Raw genomic sequence first — 22,328 nt, 5'->3', positions numbered from 1 at the left:
TAGCATTGATTCGTTATGATTCATGCGCCAAAGAATTCATATCACTTTTTGATTTTAAAGAATTAATTATTTCCATTGTTAACTACCGTTTTCCAACAGCGATTTGAATTAATAAAGTAACTTTTTTTTAACGATCTGCATTGCAATAGAAATCCAAGTAATTAACGCTTAAATTAATTACTTCTTAAGGTATATGGAAATATGTGACTCACCTGTATAAAGTTCGATGAATAAAAACGATTCTGACACTTCAATAATCTCACTTTTGAGTGCATTTTTCCGTTTACTCGTGCAGAAAAAATGTTCGATACAACCGGCTTGACAATAATCGCCTCTCTGCTCATCTATTATAGATAATTCATATTTTCCCTTTCCCTTACTACTAACAACGCATATGCAACTCAATAATTTCGAAAGGGCCACTTCATCATCTTTCGTTTTGACTCAAAAGACACCGATGGCTACGTGCAATGCGTACCTACATGCATTAACATTTTTGCATTTAATTCGATTGGACACACTTTAATAAAACATTCGCCACGAGTTATGCATTCTTCCGCGTTCATTTTATACGCATACTTCGTATGTGCACGAGAGAAGAAAAAGAATAGAGGATTCCGTGTTGTTCGATTGTAACAGCGCAATATATAGTATACAGGAAATGGTTTACATTATTTGTAACGAGCGTTGATTTTTTTTTCATTTTATTAGAAATTAATCTACAGTCATGGGTTACGAAGAAGGAATTTTCTTACTTTTTTTCTCCATTAATTTATTAAATAAATTTTCAATTAAAAAAAAAATATATATATATATATATATATATAAATATTTTAATAATTTTTCTATCGATTATCGAGGCGGTATAAATTACTGAAATATATTGATAATAGTAAAGTACACGTTAATACTTAAACGAAAATTAATGTTTAATCTGAAAAATGCTTGGAAAATTCTCTGATAATTTGCAATAGCTTGGTTGTTTCATAATTAACAATAATGTATGGCACAAGTGCGTCTAAGACGATTATATTACAATATATTTGTTAAAGAATATAAAAGTGACATTAAACATAATTATAAAAAAAAAGAATTATTTTTGACAATTATTCTTTTATTACGAATGCTAACCTTAACCTCTTTCCGCATATTGTTCAAATGTGGAACAAAACAATCTTTTTGAATGATTGCAATTCTTTTTAAAAGCTATGAGACGTAAGATTGTCTTCAAAATGATATAGATAAAGTGTAATCGAAGAGGAAAAACATTTATTCTTACGTTTGACGATTTCAAAACTTAAATTACTTTTAATATTTCTCAAAAATAAAATACTGAAATATGCTATAGATTTGAAAATTTGGCAAGCACATTTTTCAGATATAGTAAATACATTTTATCCTTAAGTATATAATATTCTTTTTATATGTAATTTAATATTATATAATGAGCTATTGTATTATAAAAATGTATTTTATTATTTAATTATTATATTGTGATTTTATCAATAATTTCATAATTAATAATTAACATTAAAGAAATATATAATTTGTGCAAGCAGATATATTAAAGACTTGTGTAGTCTGATAAGTAGGACACCTTTTGCTGCCCATCTTATATATAAATAAAGACTTATTATATAATTAAAATATTAAATTGCATAAGTGTTTTAGTGATTCTTTTTTACGATTCTTTCGTACGAATTTTCGTTGTTGTCGATATATACAAATACAAATGATATTTGATACGAGAGATGTTATAAATGTTTAAATACGTCAAGGTGTATGATAATTCAATTCTTTTCTTCATTAGCTTTAACCTTATTTTTTGTAACGGCATTTTTCTTCACTTTTCAACCATATAATTTGTTTCCAGAAAAATTTAATATAAGATAAAATTTCTAAATGTATCGTGTCAGCGTATAAACGCCTTACAAAATACGAGTTGCCAACACTGAAAATCATATGGTATGAAATGTTATTTCTCGTTTCATAGGCGTTGGTACCTTATTAGGTCTATATTTAGCACGTGAAATGTAAAATAAGTGCATGAAAATTGCAGGATTGTCAAACATTCTAGATCCGTAGTGATTTTTTACTCTTTTTACGAATGAATAAATTGTTATTTATAAATAAATTGTGATAAAAGAAAGCTGACGACGGCGTAGGCTTTCAAAGGAAATGGCATTCCTTCATTTTAGATCTCGATGTTTTGATCGTTCCATTTCATTAGCATTTCCGACAGAGTATTTCTTGCATTTATTAAACTAATGGTTCTTATTAATTACTAGTTACGATTCACCAATATCATAATAAAAGTAATAAAATAGTGAGATACCACAGCTTGCGAAGCTACATTCTGCACGTATAAGTATGTTGTGATTAAAAATTACGTAGTATAAGACACGGATTAAAAATGAATATTTATGTAAATAACATCCATGTATTATTTAGAAGTGGGAGAGAGAGAGAGAGAGAGAGAGAGAGAGAGAGAGAAAGTAATAGATTATATATTTCATAAATAGAATTTTAAAATCATAATAATATTTTTTACAGCTCATGGCGAGAGTTTAAGGCTGCCTGCGTATCTGTATTATTGAAGCATAAATGCACTCATTCACTGATAAACGGACCTTCTATAACTATTTATAAGCGACATTTGCGTAATAAAGTAACCGCAACTTTTCATCGTGGCATTCACTTATCCGAGGGATTAAAAAGCGAGATGCCAAAGGGCTGGAAGAGTCTCGGGTCAGTATATAAATGGTTAAAAGGTGACAAAAGGCCCTTACGGGCAAATATAAAAGGCTCTCAATTATAAATAGTCCACTCCTCGTTCGCGAGTTAAACAAAAATTGAGTTTGCGTAACTACATAAATCGGCAAAAAACTTTTTCCTCGACAATGCACGTAGGCGAGGAGAGCAATGAGGAGGGGGACGAGGAGGGCGTTTAAGGGGGTGTTATGTTAAGGGGAGATGGGTGGTGGTGGGGTGTCGATGAGAGTGATACGGGGTGTGGTGGTATGGGTGGTGGGATGGGGAGGGGGAGGTGGAGGAATAGGAGGCCCGGAACCCGTGGAGAGCCATTTAAATAATGCGTATTTGCGTTTGCGAGCTCAGGCGCTTGCGCTTTATTTACCGCTATTATCGCCACTGAAATTGGCGGCATATGGCGCGGCTTAACAATAAACTTGAGTGTGTCGATCGTGACATAGCCGCGTTGTATTTACCGTGTGCTATTTGATAGCGCTCGCACTTTCTTGAGCGCGACAGTCCAACGACACACTTACGTCACTATCCTTACGTTTTTCATTTTCCTTGTGTTTATGTTTTGATTCAAGCGCCTTTTTAGGATCTCGGCGATTTCAGGGCCGCCTAGAGCCTCGCGTACCCAAAATATTCTTTGGATTGAAAAAGTACGTTTTAAATAAGAATACTAGCTAATTGTTTGTAGCAAGTGATAGGATTTATCGTACGAGTTTGAAATTTTACATTTTCTTGAGGGGCATATTTACAATATTATGGCAGCAACAATAGCACGAATCGCTTGGCGTTCGTAATTTTTATTGCATATATTTGGTATTTAAATCCTACATTATTTTCTATCATTTTTTAACATAAGGAGATGGTAATTCTTAATTACGGTGGCTAGTGCAAGTAAGTATATTGAAAAATTATCGATATATCGTGAATGAAATTGAGACATTGGGACATTCTGATAGAAACTTGTAAAATTTTCTTCCAAATGGATTATCATAAATATTTAAATTGTATGAAACCAATGAATTTATGAATTGATAAATATACAATATTGTAAGACTTATTTTTTCTTCGGGAATTGATGTACATGATCCGAAATCATAAGCGATTATTATAAAATATCAATATCAATAGAATATACAGCTATTGGTAAGCAGAAACTGAAAAACTTTTGAAGTGCAAATTATTATTTAATTGTATACAAACATTGAAGAAGCCTTTCTTACTAAATTTTCATTTTGAATGTATGATCTTTTTTGTCTTTTATCATTTTTATCCTATTAAACTTAAATTTCGTCTAGAACATAATCCGTATTTGTAAATACAAAATATAATGATCAATATATCAGTATATCACAAAAATAAATAAAAATTGTATTAAAAAATCATAATTATTATATAACTCAAATTATAGTAATAATACGCATTTTAATCGTGACAACTATAATTATAAACTCATCCTTAATTGATCATGTGTAATTTAAAAGTATTCTAATTATACAGTAGAATAATTTAATGATTAGTTTAAAACAATTGTTATATAATTCTAATTATGCTTGTGATTATTATCTAAATTTATGCCTTTTTAATTTATAATTCATCGTTGCATTTAAAAATGTATTACAATAGAATCATAACAATTAATAATGAGAACATGTCCATCTTTGCTATTAAAACAAGAATTTTTCGAAGAAAACAAGAATGGCATCAATTTTCATTTCATTATTAAAAAAAAAAAAAAAAAAAAAAAAAAAGTAATAAGTGATATTATAAATTATTTTATTATTTTATTAGGTACATAATGAGAATGGCTTGCATAACTATAAGAATATAAAAATTAATGCTTATCGATTGGTTAAATAAGAATTTTCATAATTTAATCTACGGTTTTGGCGTTATTATTAGGCTCCGACAAAGCAAGTACTTTATTTATAAACGAATCCGGTTAATGATACTAAGAATAAATTATACAAGTATAATCACGATCATTACATTTTAGTTTTGATATGCAATATAATCAGGGAGCGTAGATGTTCCATCTAGTCGAAGCATGCGCAATAGAGATGTAAGCTTATTGGCTCGTTTAAATGCGCGTAATTGTGACATGGAGTTTCGCAGGATATTTACACAAGTAGGATTAATAGAAAGGTTAGACTGATGGAGCAAAAAATTGTTTTAAATATTCTTTGAATTGTGGGCAACAGTGCATTGGAAATAATTTGCCCGTTACTTACGTTAATTACATTGAACATGTGAAACAACATTTAAAAAACATTTATTTTTTACATTTATATATATATATATATATATATATATATATAAACCTTTAATGCAAATATTAATAGCATTAGTAGTTTTATCATTGATTAAACACATTTTAACTGCAATATTTTATAAATAAGATAATAAAGTCTTGTTATGAAAATAATTTAAACTCTTTGAATGTCATGTATAATGAGTGACTTATAGATTGTCTTTATATTTGTGTTATTTAGCTCGAGTTTCATACCAGGGATGTTATTGAGAAACGAATAAGCTTCGATCTTTAATGCGTATATTTGAAAAAAAAGCCGCAATATTCACACTCCCCGAGTATAATGGTGTTTTACTAGAGCAATACAATAGTATTTCTAGGCACAGGATATCGATAAACACATTTCCACTGCACTATCATGAACTATTTTTATGGTACTATTTTTCTAACATAAAACATTCTGACAGAATAATAGCAAGCACAATATAAAAATAAAATTTTATACTTGACTATTTTTTATATGTACTAAGGCATTGCTGTGAACAAAGCCGCAGTGCGTTGCGTCCCATAAAACCAGGGAAAGATAAATAAGGCGAGTACGGATGAGGAGAATATAGATAAAGGAGTTTCGCTTGTTTTCCAAAGTTGCAAGTTTTCGAAAATGGCGTTTAATCCTAAGCGCCTTCCAAGTGTTGTTCGCTTAGTCACGTTCCCGATGCACAGCGATCGGAATGGTAGTCACGGCGCATTGCGCAACCCATCGTCCATCTTCAGTGCTGTGCAACGATGCGTCCCATCGGATGTACGTCATGCCGTAATCACGAGTTCGCGGCGTTGGAGGTGCGCGATATTTCGATGGGCTGCTCGTCCGTTAAGATTATAAAGGAAACCGTTGTCGATTGATGCTGGTACTCGAGGTGCGACGAAGGTGGGCTCGGTTTGGCGAGTGTTGGGATGGGGTTAATTCAAGTTGGAAAGGATGCGGATCTTTTCGTTCTTAGCCCCGTCGTCTGCCTTTTATACTAATGAAAACGTTGGCTGGGTGAAAGCGGCGTATTTTCTCCTTCGAGTGAAACATCGAGGGAAAGAAGAGAGGATAGTCATGGTTAAGCTTTGGTTTGTCAGGCTCAAATTATCTTCACTCTCGCCTGATGAATACAAGGCATTTTAAAGCTGCAATTTGCGCTGCGTGTAAGCTTGCTTGGAATTTTAAATAGAGTTTGGTTTTATCTTCAATGGATCGGAGAAGCTGAGATCTGAATAATTGACGAACTTTATTTGAAAGTGAAAATTTATTATAAGAAAAATTTGAAGATAGGAGGGCCATTTCATGAAAAGTTCTACAGATATAATTTTTCCGTTCTTATTGACGTTACGATATCATGGCGAACGAATGATTTTCTATTTTTCTTCCCTATGAAATATATTTCGATTTTTTATGATATAAAAATTTTCTTCCATCTTTTAGGTTGATGTTAATACAAGCGTGAGAAGTGAAAATTGGGTGAATTCAAAGTAGTGCTCTTATTGTTGCGTTGAAAACGTTTTAATCGCTTAAATTTTCGAAAAGTTTTGAAATACAATGCATGTTTTGATTATATTAATCGAAGCATCCATTAAAAGTTTGCGATTGTAGATATTGTATAATCAGTATATGAGAAGATTATGTATTATTATGTTTTATTAATTATTTGCATCAGAATTGACATGTAACAAGTTTTATTATATTTAATCGAGAATATTTCATTTACTCGTCAAATAAATGTTATTGAGTAAATGTATTTGTTGATAAAATTTAACAATAATGTAATTGCTGGTGTTATATCCGAAGAAATGTAAGTTAAGTTTTTAAATTAAAAGAATGTGCGGGGCAGGGGGGAATGCAGCATATGGTAATTAAAAAAATGGATTTTCATTTAAGTTTATCCAACATCTGAATTTATGGCAAATATTTCTCTTGTTTCAAGCTAATATAAGTGACTGGTTTGCGTAATTCCTTCAGTCAGCACAAAAGCACTATAATAATCAGAATCGAATCGCTGTAAAGCGTCGCCATTACAGCTCAGACAGAGAACGTCGGTCTTGAAGAGGCAAAGGACGTTGAGAATCTGCGCATATATTATAAATGCATTACATCTAGCCCAACGCTACGTAAAAGTCTCTCTCTCTCTCTCTCTCTCCCTCCCTCTCTCTATCATATTATTTTTATAGTTACACAGCTTCTACTGTATTATCAGCAATTTATCGCATACTTGTTGACGTGCATCGCGCAAAGAAAATACATTTTAAATGTACAAATAGTGCCATTAACGTACATGGGCCCATTTTTGGCCAATGATATTCTCAAAACTGTTGCAGCTTGCAGAACAAGACTACCTTAAATTGCAAAAATGAGAAGTGAATTAAAAAAAATCAAAAACACACTAGCGCTACATTAGCAGTCATTAGCGCCGCTCGACGGTAAACTGCCGCACTAAATGGAGCGAGAATATTGCCCGTCATTACGAGCTTTTCTTTAAATATTCAAGTCTTACGGAACGTCGGGGAAACGAGCTAAAGATTCACATGAACGTGAGTATCTTGGATTGCCAATGTCGTGGAGACATCATTACCTGTAACATAATCATCTCGCGTACGTGGCGGCAGTAGCATTGAGTCATCGGTTCGCGGTACAGCATATGCGAATTGCATCAGGTATGCTTGAGCCGTGATCGCTATTTATCTCATAAGAGAGATTTTTCCTGCCCCTTTTCATTGGTTTTTCTATCTTGAGTATTTAATTTAATTGCATTTTGCTTTTATTTTCTTTTCAACGAATCGAGCGGAACATTACTCTCCTTAGTAGACATTTGGTGATTAATGGATATTAAAAGTCACTTTCAGTTGTAAAGTTAAGAAGGAAAGACGCCTATGAGATAAATAGAAAAAAGTGAATTGTGATTCTTATTTAGACGCACCTGGATTATAAAATGATTATTCGCAGTTTCATAAGGTATGCTTTAATACAATGTTTTGCATAAAGCAGCAGTGAACATTGATAAAATAATAGCAGACACGATGCATGAAATAATATTATTCGATATACGTCGTTGTGGATGGAGAAATGAATTTTATATAATCGGTAAAAATATTATTAAAATTGTATTTTCTAGTAGCGTGATAAAAACAACCGTGAAAATGTTCTTAAAAAAACTTGAATTATTTTAAAGTTTTAAAAATTGCAATGAATCGACAAAATAGTTATAATAAGTCATAGCTATTAAGTTACTTTTTCATAAAATTATATAGCAATATTTTACATGTACTATTGATTACGAACATTAAAACTAATATAATAAAATGAATAATAATAATAATAATAATAATAATAATAACAACAGCAACAACAACAACAACAACAACAACAACAACATTCACAACTACTAATAAGTATTTTAAGTATTTTGTTTAATTCTTGTTGTGATATGTTTTGTAATAATTGAAACGTTTTCAACTGGTTATATCTTACAAATAAAGGTGTGACTGGAAAATTAATTTATTTTGAAAAAAGCTTGCAAAATCACGTTGCAATATCCTTTACTTATCAAGATGCGCGAAAACTTTTGATTACAAATCCGATTGAATTACGTAATAAATGAATATAAAGTATTTTTCCGTGCATTACAGAAGACAAAATTTGTCGTAACTAAAAACAAAACGTTGTATGAAAGAAAAAACATAAATTTCCCCAAACGATGCTTTAAAGATATTAGGACTTTATAGCGTCGCTTTATACGTGCAACAAAAAAAATAAAAAATAGAGCACGGCGCATTTAACGAATTCTGGAAGAAAAACACAAAAAAGAAGAAGGCAAATGCACATCCGTGATAAGCCAAACGATAAATTATAGCCGTTAAAAGCCAACGATGACAATGCGGCGATGGTTCACGAGTTTGTGCGCATATACACACGCGCTCTTTTAGAGCGATGAGAGGCCGGAAAACATTTGTGAATTATTACGAAAAACGAACCGGATGATCTTCGCGATCGATAAGACTGAAGCGTGTGAGTCGAAAAGAATCTGTGAAAAATGCACTTTTTATTACCCTTCCTTTTTCTGCAGATGAGCGCGAATTATGTTCCAAGGCGCCGAGAGCTGGAAATTTTGTGATAAAAGATTTCTTCAAATGAGATGCTTCACTAGATGCTTAACTTAGATGATCGATCGATAATATAAAAGCATACTCAACTGTCTTTTAAAATATTCTATTATCTAATATTCTTTGTTGCCATATTATCTAAAAGCAATTTTAAAGATTCAAAATTAAAGTATCAAAATATTTGTATGAGCTCGGTGGATGTGACGATGGGATTTTCAAGGAAATGTACTCCAACGGGTAGTGGTAATTAATTTTGAATTTAAAAATAATATTCTGTTTTTAGTCAAAAAACAATGAACGGCATATATTTTGCAAGAGCAACAAAGCTATGTTTTATTCTAACTAAAAGCATTTAATCCTATTATTCGTAAAATTATAATGGACAATAAATTTAATAAGCCAAGTAATTTTTAACCTATTATTCGGTGCCTTAACGTAAAGCCAAAATACATGATAATATATTCGAAAAACTGATTAAGTATACATAAATACCTTGTTCAATTACAACCAAACCCTGTGAATAATCTTACGTCTTTATCTAGGAAATTATTGTTACATAAAGAAGTTACTAAACAGTTTTGTAATATATTCCTTTTTTTTTGTTTTTTTTTTTTTTTTTTTTTTTTTTTTTTTTTGTTTTTGTTAAAGAAGCTGCTCTACTCTACTCTAGTCGTATGAATAGTAGTGAACAATAGATCATACAATTATGAACGATTAATATTCGTACAATTTAGACTTAAAAAATGCAGTTTAAATATATATTTTTCAAGCGGCTATCAATTACTTAATTTCAATGTAACTTAAAGGATAATGCACAATACAAGTATAAGTTTAAAATTTTCATGCTAGAATAATTATATTATGCAATATAAAAATAAGATTGTTTTATCTCTTTTTTTTTTTTTTTTTTTTTTTTTTTTTTTTTTTTTTTTTTTTAATCAATGCTACTTTGATCTGCATAATGATAATTAATTTATCAATTAAGAATAATTGCAGATGAAAATTTATATTGTAATATTATATTCAATAAGTTCAGATTGCCATGATAATTCATTAGATTCTGATTAGAACGGAACTTACTTTGAAATATATGTTCATGTCGAGTAATTATTACTGAAAAGAATTTACTTGCAAATAATACCTAATATGAAGATTGAAAATATTCTCTAAATGAAATTTATCATAATGAAAGGTAAAGAGAATCAAGGGCGTGAATTAATATTATTATTTAATAATTAATCATACTTGGATATTTGGAAATTGAAATTATGGTAATTACAATACATTCATTCATTTTTAATTTTAAATGTTTCTTAATATCGTATGATATATTAGATTTTTTTTCATGCTCACTTAGAGCAGCTTTAAGTTTTTATATTACAGTAGATTGCATGCCATGACTGAAAAATAACTGACGAGTAATTGTCCGTTAAAATAAATAATTAATGTACTCTGTATTATAAATCTATAAATATGTGAAATTAACATAGCGTATAAATCATAGTGAATTAACGTTACGAAGGATATTTAAATTTAAACATTGTACAACGAAATTAGGCATGAGTGGTATAAATACAAAAAAATATATATGAATATAAATATAACTAAATATAAATATAATCAGAGATAAATGCTTATTTACTTTCGTTACTATTGTTTCAAATTTTCATAAAACGAGATAAAAAAAAAACTCTGAGCATGATGTGGAAAATTATTTCGACGTAACTAAAAATTGTCTTTTTAACTAATACAATGACACGTGTGGAAATGGGTATATAATATTTGAATATTACTATATAATATTCAACATCGCTATTATCCTTAAATATTCAGTTTAGCGTATGGGGGAATGCACGATACGTTAAATATTGCAAAATATACGTAGTCCCCCCAAACGGATATTCATCCCGTTGATTTAAAAATATTTCTTATTCACAGATTGTAAAGCATTAGTAGCCTTAAGCTTTCGAAACACGATTCTCCCTAGTATATTTATTGTCTTTAATTAAGTCCAACAGTAGTGATAAAAACTAATTAAGGAGAGGAGACAAGAGAAAAAGTTCCCTGAATACGCGTACATTAAATTCGACGTCGACGAATGCCTTCGTCTCGAGAATGTTCGCTAACTTTATGAGACGGTCATTAGGGAAGCGATCATCCGTTGTGTTATTCGTTTGCTCCCCGAGTGCTACGAAGTATAAGAGTCGTCGTAAACGACGGCAACTGTGTGCCCGGGAATTACGTCACTTTTACGCTACGAATTATGAACTGCTGGATTAGAGATTACGATTAGCCGTTAAGAGAGGTAATACGGAGAGCTATATTATTTAATGAGATATTTTTCGGACAAGAGGAAGAATGTAAAAGTACGTGAGAATTAATTTATCTTAATTAATTTTTCTTAACAAAGTTAGTTTCGAAAGATCTTGGCATTCGATTTAAAGGAATATTTAATGGAATATTTATTTAATAGAATGATTTTTCGTATTGATGAGCAAGCGAACAATAAATCACCTCGTCTCATCGTCGATTAATTGCATAATTTAATTTTCATTAGTAAGAAACGAATTAGGCTGCCACTTTAAGAATCTATTTTGCAAAATAATTAAATACAGCTATAATTACAGCCAATCGAGATATAAAAATATTTAATAAAATTCCACAAAATTGAGTGTATATAATGTAATTATGATTTTTTAATGAAGTACAAATAAAATGTTAATATTACCTATTTTACGAAAAAATAATTTAGACATTATTATTCCTGGCATCAACAATTATTAATATAAAAATTTACCATAAATAAAGAACACGTGAGATTTATTAATCGATAAAACTTTACATTAATAACTCGACGAGTTATTATTTAAGAATTATTTTTTCTCATATATATTTATAGATTTAGTAATAAAATGATAATTAAAGGCTTTTAATGTCATATTAAATTAAAAATTAATTTATAATTAATTATAATATTAATTTTCAGTTAAAACTGATTTCTACCACGAACAAAGGTAAATATAATAAATAACCAATTATTATTGAATTTTAGTTTATAAAAGTAATGCTCGATACAATTATCAATTTGTGAAGCATCAATATAATTTCATAAATTTCATTATTATTTTAATGAATCAGTAACTCAATTCTTTTAACGTTAATTCTTTGTACAGACAAACTAGTTTATAATAGCAAAGTTGATGTAAACATTTTTTAAAGCGTGTAAAAGTGAAAGTAGAATTTAGAAAAAATTAACTATTCATACTCAGAATGATGGTACAATTGTAAACTATAAATATTTATTTATCTCAATGATGTAAGAATTTTAACTCAAAATAACTTTAACGAATCTCTTTATAAAGTTTAATAATTACTTTATTTAAGCTTCGTGTATGTTTTTCTAATTAATAATAAAAGTATTACAGGATACTTTTTATCCTTAAAAATTCTCCGAAATGTATTATTATAAATATAATAGCAATCTCAATATTATTAATAACAGTTACTTATGTACATATTTAATTCGTATATTAATGTAAAAAATTATTTTAAATTGGTGCTTATGCATAAGATAAAAGAAACATTTTGAATTGTGATATTTGTATAGATTTTTATAATTTTTTTTTTTTTTTATTTTAAATACGAAGTCGCACAAGCATTGAAGAATTAAATTAGAAAATTACACGAGAAGAGCTTTAGTAAAAAAGTATCTATTAAAATTTTAATGTAAGTACAGGTGATATAAATAACAATATGTCAGAATAATATATTTATGAATAAATAATATAATTACATAGTGTGAGTTAAATACGGAGATAGTATAATAATAATGACTACGGTGATTTAAATAAAATTATTAGATATTTGTTGTTGTTGTTGTTGTTGTTGTTGTTGTTGATATTTTTATACTATTGAAGTATTCGAGATGCCTATACCTTTTGAAGAAGAACTTATATAGAATTTAGGATACGTTTAATTTTCGAATTTTTTGAATCGCAATCGCTTTTTTATGCCTTATTGAAAATCGAAATAATCAAATATTTAAAAAATCACTTAATATTAAACGTGAATTTTTCAAGTTTTGTTTCAGTTTTAGAATCCATTTCCAGATATATATAAAATGTTATATATTGTAAGAATATAGTTAAATAATTTTTTGAAACATCACGAGATGTAAAGTTTTACTAAGTAAAAGTATTATAATACTATTAATTATAATACTATTGAATTTAATACTATATATGTATATATTAAATTATATCCTAATATAAATATAATATTGAATTCATTATAAACGAGCATTAATTATATAAGTTTTAAATGATGTAATATTATTTAGAAATTCTCTATTATATACCAGAATTTGTTAATATATTGAATGATCAATATGATAATATTGTATTAGTGTATTATCACATTACATTATTGATTAATTGATTGACACTGTATAAATTACTAATATTCATAGAAGCTGTATCGTTATTTTACAGGATCACTTACCTCGAAAGCGGATCAACGAATAGGGCGACGATAAGGACCGCAACAAGGACGCATGTAAGATAGATCGCTGATATTTCGTAGATTTCGGACTCCGGGGGCCTATTCAGGCTTTCATGTCCACCATTACCAATGATGCAGAAATTCGCTCCACACCTGCTGACCTTTGAGGTGGTGGCTGTGCCATTCACGTCTACACCCCCGTCGGACTCACCCTCACTCAGTACTGAAAATATAGAATTATACTTGAAACAAGGGATTTAATGCGTCGTTTATAATTATTCGAGCTAGGATGTTTGAGTGTTTTAGAAAATGTATATACGTCATAGTTTTTCGGCACTAATGGACAATAATTCCCATACTGTCATATCTTAATGATATGAATTCGTGTATCTAAGAAGAGTGACAGATGATTGTTCGCGATACGTATAATCAATAGAAGAATAGATAACAATGTGCTCGAATGCAAGGCCTATATAAATTATTTATAGACATTTTGTATTATGTAATTGACTGAAAACCTAATGTAATTTTATAATTTTTATACTGATGCAAGCAGCGCTCGACATTCATCCAAATAAAGGATATACAATACGTCTTATTGTGTAAAGAAAATTTATATAAAAAAATTAAAACATTATTTTATATGGATTTAGCCTTATCCAAGTATGAACTGAAATAAGCTAAAGAAAAAATATTTATACAATCATCATTTAGAGATTAAGTATTATTTTTATACAACAAAAACTTTTAATTATCTACGTAAATATTATTATACTATATTTAATTTTAATTAAATAATAAATAAAGATTAAATAATAAATAAATATAAAAAGTTTTTTTTTTAATATTTAATATATGAAAATTCTTAACCACCCTGATTGATACGTAGAAATTAATAAGACGAATACAAACATAAATTTTGTACGAGGCAATTACATTTTAAAATTAATCAAAATATTTATAACTTATTTCACTCATAAATTCAAGTATTTAAATGATATTATTTAATATCAACTATTTATATTTTATTTGAACTACATTTTATTTTATTATACTCAAATTATATTATTTTATATAAGTAATAGCATAATTTAACAATCGTAAACAATTAACTAATAAATTATTTGTTGTGTATTATGCATTGTAACTTTATAATTATTATATGGCATATGACAAATTAATAACTTCATTATTATTAGTTTTAAAAAGATTAAATTTGATTTTCGAAAGTTATGTCAATGTAGCTATTCACGTTTGTAAAATAGATATTTAATTATTGCAATCTATAAAACAATATATGCAATATAGCGAAGAATATTCAAAGTAAATATATATGGGATTTATACTAATTCTTTTTAATCGCTTATTATATATTTGTTTTATCTCTTATGTATTCGATAATAATACACAGTTTAATCTAATATATTACTTCTCATAATAAAATTAATGCACCGTCTTTCGTTGAATTAATATATTATCATTAATAATCATTTTTTCAATATAAATAATTCAGAACGTATAAGAGTTTAAGAAAAAAACAATTTTTTATTGAAAATTGATTATGATTTCATATAAATTAATATATTGGATTAAAAATATTCGATTAATATACTAACCGTGAATAAATTTTTAATTGTCAAAAAATTACATCGACATATTTAAAAAATTATATATTAAACGAATACACGTAATATATAATTTATTATTTGAAGAAAATCAAAATATGATGTATTGATGTGTATACTATATGATTTATTTTCTTATAAAATTGTATATTCGCTCTTATTAACTTTCATCAAACAAGTTCCTCATTTACATATTTAACAGAATATACTATTTTCAACATTTAATTTATAATAATATTTTATTAATTTAATGTTGCATTTATTTGGGCATTAAGTTATGTAAAATATTTAAATAGTTCCTATTCACAATTTTTAAAATGTTAATATCCAAAGAGTTTACGATTATATTAGCAAAACTATGCCACTAAAGCTATTGAAATAATAGGATAATAAAGCTCTTTTTTTTTGTTGGGTCAAAAGCGATAGTTATGGAGTTAGTGCATTGCTGCGCAATGATTATTATTGATTATTTTAAAATAATTACTTTTATGGAAATTTATTTCAAAAGCAATGCTCATTATCATAATTATTATAACATAGCTGCATATTATAGGGCTGTCCTCTTTAATACACAGCACAATGTTGCAAACCTCATGCTCATAGATGTAAGTGTACCTCGTGATAAATGTACATAAATATTACTCTAACGCAATTAATATAAATAATAAATAGATATTTTTAAATATCTGTAGTAGATAGAAATATGCTAAATGAACGCGGAAAATGCTTTCCATATCTGTATAAATTAAAATCATCAAATTTTTGAATACATATTTCAAAAAATTACACTTTGAAAATCAACAACAAAATGTTCAAATTTCTCACTTAAATAAAAAATTGTATAAACTCCTTTAAAAAAAATTGTTCGTTAATTGTAAATTAAGGAAAGAAATATATACATATATATTTTAATAAAGGATTATTATGAAAATTGGAAATTTGAATTTAACAGTCATATTTGGTTGAAAATAAATAGATTTTGTTTTAATAAATCTTCATTTAAGTAGATGAAAATCTTATTTAATAATTTTTCTTCTGCTTGTTTATTACAAATCGATCAACTGTAAATCATATTTATATATTCAGAGTTGAAATTTCGTATATAAATTATAAAATAAAAATTAAAATTAAAGTAAACACAATATTCAAAATATAGTGGTAAATACAAATCCACATTAATTTCAAGTTTAAGCAAATACATTATGTGGGTAAGAGAAGATGTGCCTACACAGTTGCAATAAAATAAGTTATTAAAAATTATAATGCGCATGCGCAGCCACATATGCGTACACGTATATTGAAATATTATTATTTAGATTATTCAAAACATAATAGTAAAATAATATTTTTTTTATTACAATATCAATATTATTATATAACTTATTTTAATACAAATATATATATATATATATATATATATATATATGTGTGTTATTTTCTATTAATATCCTTTTTATTATCCTTATATTACAATAACTTTTTACATAAATCTTAATTTCAAACAAATATCTTAGTTCAGAATGATTTTTTATATATTATTTTGAATAATAATTTTCAAAACTTATTAATATAGATTTGTGAACACTGAACGTAATTTCACATATCTTATTGTTAGTTGAAAATAATTACAATTTGTTAAAATTCATACATATGAATTATTGATACTTATTATTATTTAGACTCTCAAAACTGTCTCGTTGAACAATTAAAAATTATCTACGAAATATATTAATAGAGAATATTTTTCTATCGCAATATAATTCACGTTGGAGCAGGATAAAGCAATTAACTTTTATCGTCGCCGCTAATGGAGAGAATAGACACACAAATACATTTCAAGCAGGTATTCATTAACGCAAATAAAGTTATTTTAATCTCACAATAAAATAAAAAATCTTGAAATTTCAACACAAAAATCCTTTAAATCTAATATAAGTATTGAAATTATCGATAAATTAAAATAAACTTGCGCGACCGCACCTTAAACAATTTTATAGACAACGAAGGTAAAAGGTTTTTTTAATATTAGCGCCAACGTATATTTTCATGATTTACATGATATTCGGTTCTGGAATTTTGCTATTATTGAATAATTATTGCATTCACCACGAATAAAATAAATTGCCTCACAAATTATATATATGAATTCCTATGCTGAATCCACATAGGCATTGGAATATGTTACAGTAAAATAGGAAAAATCAAGAAATAAACTTTCTCAGAAATATTTTCAGTAATATTATAGTCACTATTGCATTAAATAGATATAAACTTGTATTTAGTAAATCTATGGACTTATTATTTGAATATAATGTTAGTTATTATTAATTTAGAAAATTTCTTATATTTTGTTCTTCGAAAAACAGAAGAACGCACATAAACGATATGTTTATGCATATTCAAGGATTTTCATTTATTGTTTGATTTTGCGATAAAATTGAAATGTCGTTATGTCAAATTAAAGAATTGTTTTGAAAAATAGGCCAAGAACGTTTAAAGAATTCAAAATTAACAATTAAAAGTATAGAATTTTAGAAACAAAAATTGTTTTTTATGAAAATAATGGTCATATAAGTTTTTGTCTCATATCAATAATAAATATTCTAAATTAGATGTAATTTTTAATTTTTTGCATTACCATAAAAATCTAATAATGTGAAAATTACTTTAAGAAGAAATAATTATTAATATTTTACATGGTTTTAGAATTAATTAATTATTGCTTTACATTCATTGTAAAACACATATATGTAAGTGATTAATTAAAAAATTTAATTTTTATATTATACTTTGGATAGCAGCAAAATGAAATAAGTCACACTTACTGAGCAGTTTATAATGAAAATTTTATTTTCTATATCAAATAGAATTTAAAATAATTCTCAAATAATAAACAAATTTCATTAATTATAGTTTAAATATTATATCAAAAGTATGATGAAATTAATTACGCAGTATATTATTAATTTTCACAATAGTTATACACAATTTTATGTTAATGTAAATATGAAATCTACATCATTTGTACTTAGGATTACATTAAGATTAATTATTTATATTTAACAATATAACCTCATATATATATATATATATATATATATATATACATATATATATATATATTCATATAAGGCAATTGATTGTAAAACATTGAAAATTTATTTTTAGATCGTTCTTGAGATATATATTCATATACTTTCTAACTGCATTAAAGCATTTATGATTATTAAATAAAAATGATCAATTAGTATTCGTTAATTGATTTGAACAAATATATAATTTGTTATAAAATATTATAATAAATAATAATTCATTTCATAAAAATAAATTCATTCCAAGCTAGTGAATATTATAAATACGCTATAAAGACACGATGATTTCTACATTTTATTGCTATTTTATGCAATGAATAATATACAATAAATTAAGTTTATAATTCTCCGTATGAAAATGATATTGATTGGTATATAATTTTAACATAATCATACAAACCGTATTAATCTCTCTGAATAATAAATTAAAAAAGACAACCATCGCTTACTTTTTTATTACTATATACATTTATAATGTACACATGATTACAGTCCTTCAAAGTTTGTTTTTCATTTCTTGTGTCTTTCTTGGATTTATCTTGAACATTCAAAGCTTTTTTTCAATTTTCCTATACTTATCTGGACACTTTGTTCTAAAGTAAAGTATTTTAAAGATTCATAACAATGTATAGTCTTTGAGATAAGATAAACATAAATAAGAGATAGGGAATGCAAGAGGGAGAAGGGGGAGGGGGGAGGGGGGAAAGATAAGCAGCGAAGAAAGAAAAGGGAATATAAACGCGTAAAGATTTTCATCCACAATTTCTAAATACAATTATTTCAAGCAATGATGCAATGACAGGGTCATATCCTTAATTTGGGTCAGCCATCAGCTGCTGCCTTTTCATTAGTGGTGAAACATATTCATGAGTGAGTAAAGAAAAAATGGAAAAGTTTTGTATGTCACCGATAATAAAATATATTATCATATATATGTACATATCTCGCTATGATAAAAATTCGAAGCTCATAATCAGTACGAAGCTGTTATTATTCATTTTGTTTATAATCCGCACGCTTATATAAATAATTTTTATTCACATGACAATCCACACCCACACGCAAATACAGGTATGCACACGTATGAAAGTTTATTTTTTAATTGACAGTATTTTTCATTAATCGACGATGCACGATAAATTCACTTACCGATTTTATGCATTTAAAAATTGTCCTATTAAAAATTAATTGAGTTTTGAAAATAAATATTTGCTTTCGTATTTTCTGTAGTTTATTATTATTTCGCTTAGTAATAGACTGTAAATATACTAGAATTCTTGTATATAATAAAAATTTATTTTTCATCTATACAATAAATTTTATGTAATTTTTAATATGCATTGTTTATAAAGTCAATTATTAAATATTACATGTGAATGATTAATGTATCTTCTATGAGTGAGAAAATCTATATCTTACAGAACAGTTAAATGTTTATAATTAACTCATTTTTATTACATCATTCCTTGGACAAATAAAATTTGATGTTAACCATCTAATACAATCGATTCACTTTAATTGTAATTAAAGATGATAGAAAAACATCATCACATAATTGAAGTGCTTATTTATGTGTCTATAAAAAAGAAAATCCACAAATGCAAAAACGGAATTACTAATATTTAAGCAGATCATGCAGATATATGCAGATGCAATATATTTTGAAAAATTACAATTATAAATATTATTATAAAAATCATAATAACTATTGTAAACAAGATGTAAATAAATTTTAATTATTTGTAATATACAGATAGTTTAATAAATAATTTTAAATCTAATAATTATTGTTAACATATACAATTATATTTTTATAATAATTTCTTATTTGGTTTCTATTTAAAATTGAAAGGAAAAATCTATTTATATAACTAAATATACATCGATAATAATTTGTGTTTACAAATATTCCATACATTTTATCATAATATTTTTAATAGTGTTTGAAAATTATTTTTATACTACCTAGTGTTTTGAAATATAGAACTTATCAATTGAAAATTTTTGCATATATTTGTTCGAATTTGTATATAATCTATCATGATTGCGTTTTAAACAAAATGTCAAATTTTGAAGCATATAGACGAATTGTCAAATTTCATAAAAAAAAAAGTTCTTGAAAATATTAAGTGATTATATGAATACTTAAATACACCATTAGTAAATAATAAAACGTAAAAGTAATCGGTTGTCTGTAAGATTTAACTAAGAGATTCAGATATTCTATTCCGAGGCAATAATTATCACATGTTTATTCTCGAGAATAAGCACAAACAAGCCTTTATGGGTTTATATTGAAAAAATGCAAACTGTTGACATAGTAAAAAGAGTAAAAAGAGAAAGTAGCATAATGCTTTTAAAGGGTAAGCGGTTTATTCATACTTGTAGCTATTTTACTTTTATTTTATAGTGGCATTGGAATTCAATGAAAAGTGCTAAAAACACAAGGATGTATGAACAATGTGGAAAAATATTTTGTATTGCCATAATTAAAAATTTCTTTTATTCTCAACTGTTTAATATAATTTTTTAAGTCGAATAAGTTCATGCAAAAACTTACGAATTTGTAAAATAAATTATATATTTTAAATTACAAATAACAAAAGTTTATTAATTCATGCATAATGTTGGTTTATTATTAATTTTTATACTTTGAGTTAAAATTTGAGTTTGATTAATATTATATTAAGTAGATAAAATCAATAAAAAATCATTTTTGAAAGATGCATTACAAATTAGCGAATTTATTGATAATGCAAATAATATAATGCTAATGTCAAATATGAATATATACATTGTCTGCATCAAATTTTTAGCATTATTATGTGATCAGATATTGCTCAGAGAATCAATTAAATTATAATATTTCTTACAGCGCAGCCCGCCGCATTATTTAGGTTATTTAAATTATCAGAAATCATTGTCCTTTATTAATTAATACGACACTATCGGATACAATGGACAATAATACCGTTAATTCAGTTATATATTGTCGGCTATTTCCACATCAATATAAACATAATTTATTCGGGGCTTCTCACTCTTCGTACACTAACTCTCTGGATATATGCACTCGCAAGCACAGTATAGTCTTGGCGATATTCCTCCAGCATTTCGTCCCGCTATAAGATCGATCTCACGCCTTGCCTCCAGTTCCCTTATTACGGCGTTCGTGGCACTGAATTGAAAGCCCATAACGGGCGACTATCGTGATGAAAGACGATGCAGAGAAGCAGGTGGTAGTGGTGAGGAGGGGGACCACGTGCTTGAGGAGCATGCCGGCGCTTCGTGAAGCTGGATTATCGAGTTGCGCTCGTCGTGTCGAAAGAAGAGAGAGGAGAGGCACGCACTGTGTGTATATACAAGTCCGATTGGAGAGCGACCGGTTTTCGTTAATACCGGTTAAATCTCATTTCTCTCGCTCGGATTTTTCTGGATGGCCGCTACACATGTGCTCGTTCGTTGCCTTTTGTTTTTTTTGTTGTTGTTGTTTGTCCTCGCTCGTGATCACAATTGCACGCAGATATATGGATTGTGATGATGAAATTGTGTCTAGTTTTCCCATGCATTCTTCAAAATGTCTGATAAATTTCGTGATAGCGTGCAGGGGTATGGCCATCCCGCTATTTAGATTTATCGAGTTTTATATAGTATGGTGCTTGAGTTACATAGTGAAATCGTTGACTCGAATTTCCATTAACATTTATCTAGCGAATAAATATATTTTAACAAGATTTTTCTTGCGACTGCATCTTAAATTCATAAATTCGATGAATAAAAACAAAGGACATGTTTGTAATAATTTCTGGCTGACTACACACACGCTCGTTCTACTGGGATTTCCTACACCATTGGAAAGTACTTTTTGGTATATTACAGGCTGAGGATGCTTCTTCGTTTTAAAAAACTACATCGATACACGAGTTAAATTTTTTTTACTTTCTGGTCGATTAGGAGAAC

The 22,328-nt window shown here is 27.5% G+C and overlaps 1 protein-coding gene across 2 annotated transcripts in view; it reads right to left on the bottom strand.

The window, feature by feature from the left end:
- The window catches only part of LOC105360170 (UNC93-like protein), a 114,680-nt gene that overhangs the window by 45,900 nt on the left and 46,452 nt on the right, over positions 1-22,328 (bottom strand). For both annotated transcript variants that reach the window (XM_011496986.1, XM_011496987.1), the window contains exon 3: positions 13,652-13,874. In XM_011496986.1, coding sequence (XP_011495288.1) covers positions 13,652-13,874 — 223 coding nt within the window. The remainder of the gene's footprint in view (positions 1-13,651; positions 13,875-22,328) is intronic.

Source organism: Ceratosolen solmsi, unplaced genomic scaffold, assembly GCF_000503995.2.
Source record: "Ceratosolen solmsi marchali unplaced genomic scaffold, CerSol_1.0 scaffold13, whole genome shotgun sequence".
Classification (NCBI taxonomy): Eukaryota; Metazoa; Arthropoda; class Insecta; order Hymenoptera; family Agaonidae; genus Ceratosolen; species Ceratosolen solmsi.
This window is presented reverse-complemented; position numbering and strand designations above follow the sequence as displayed.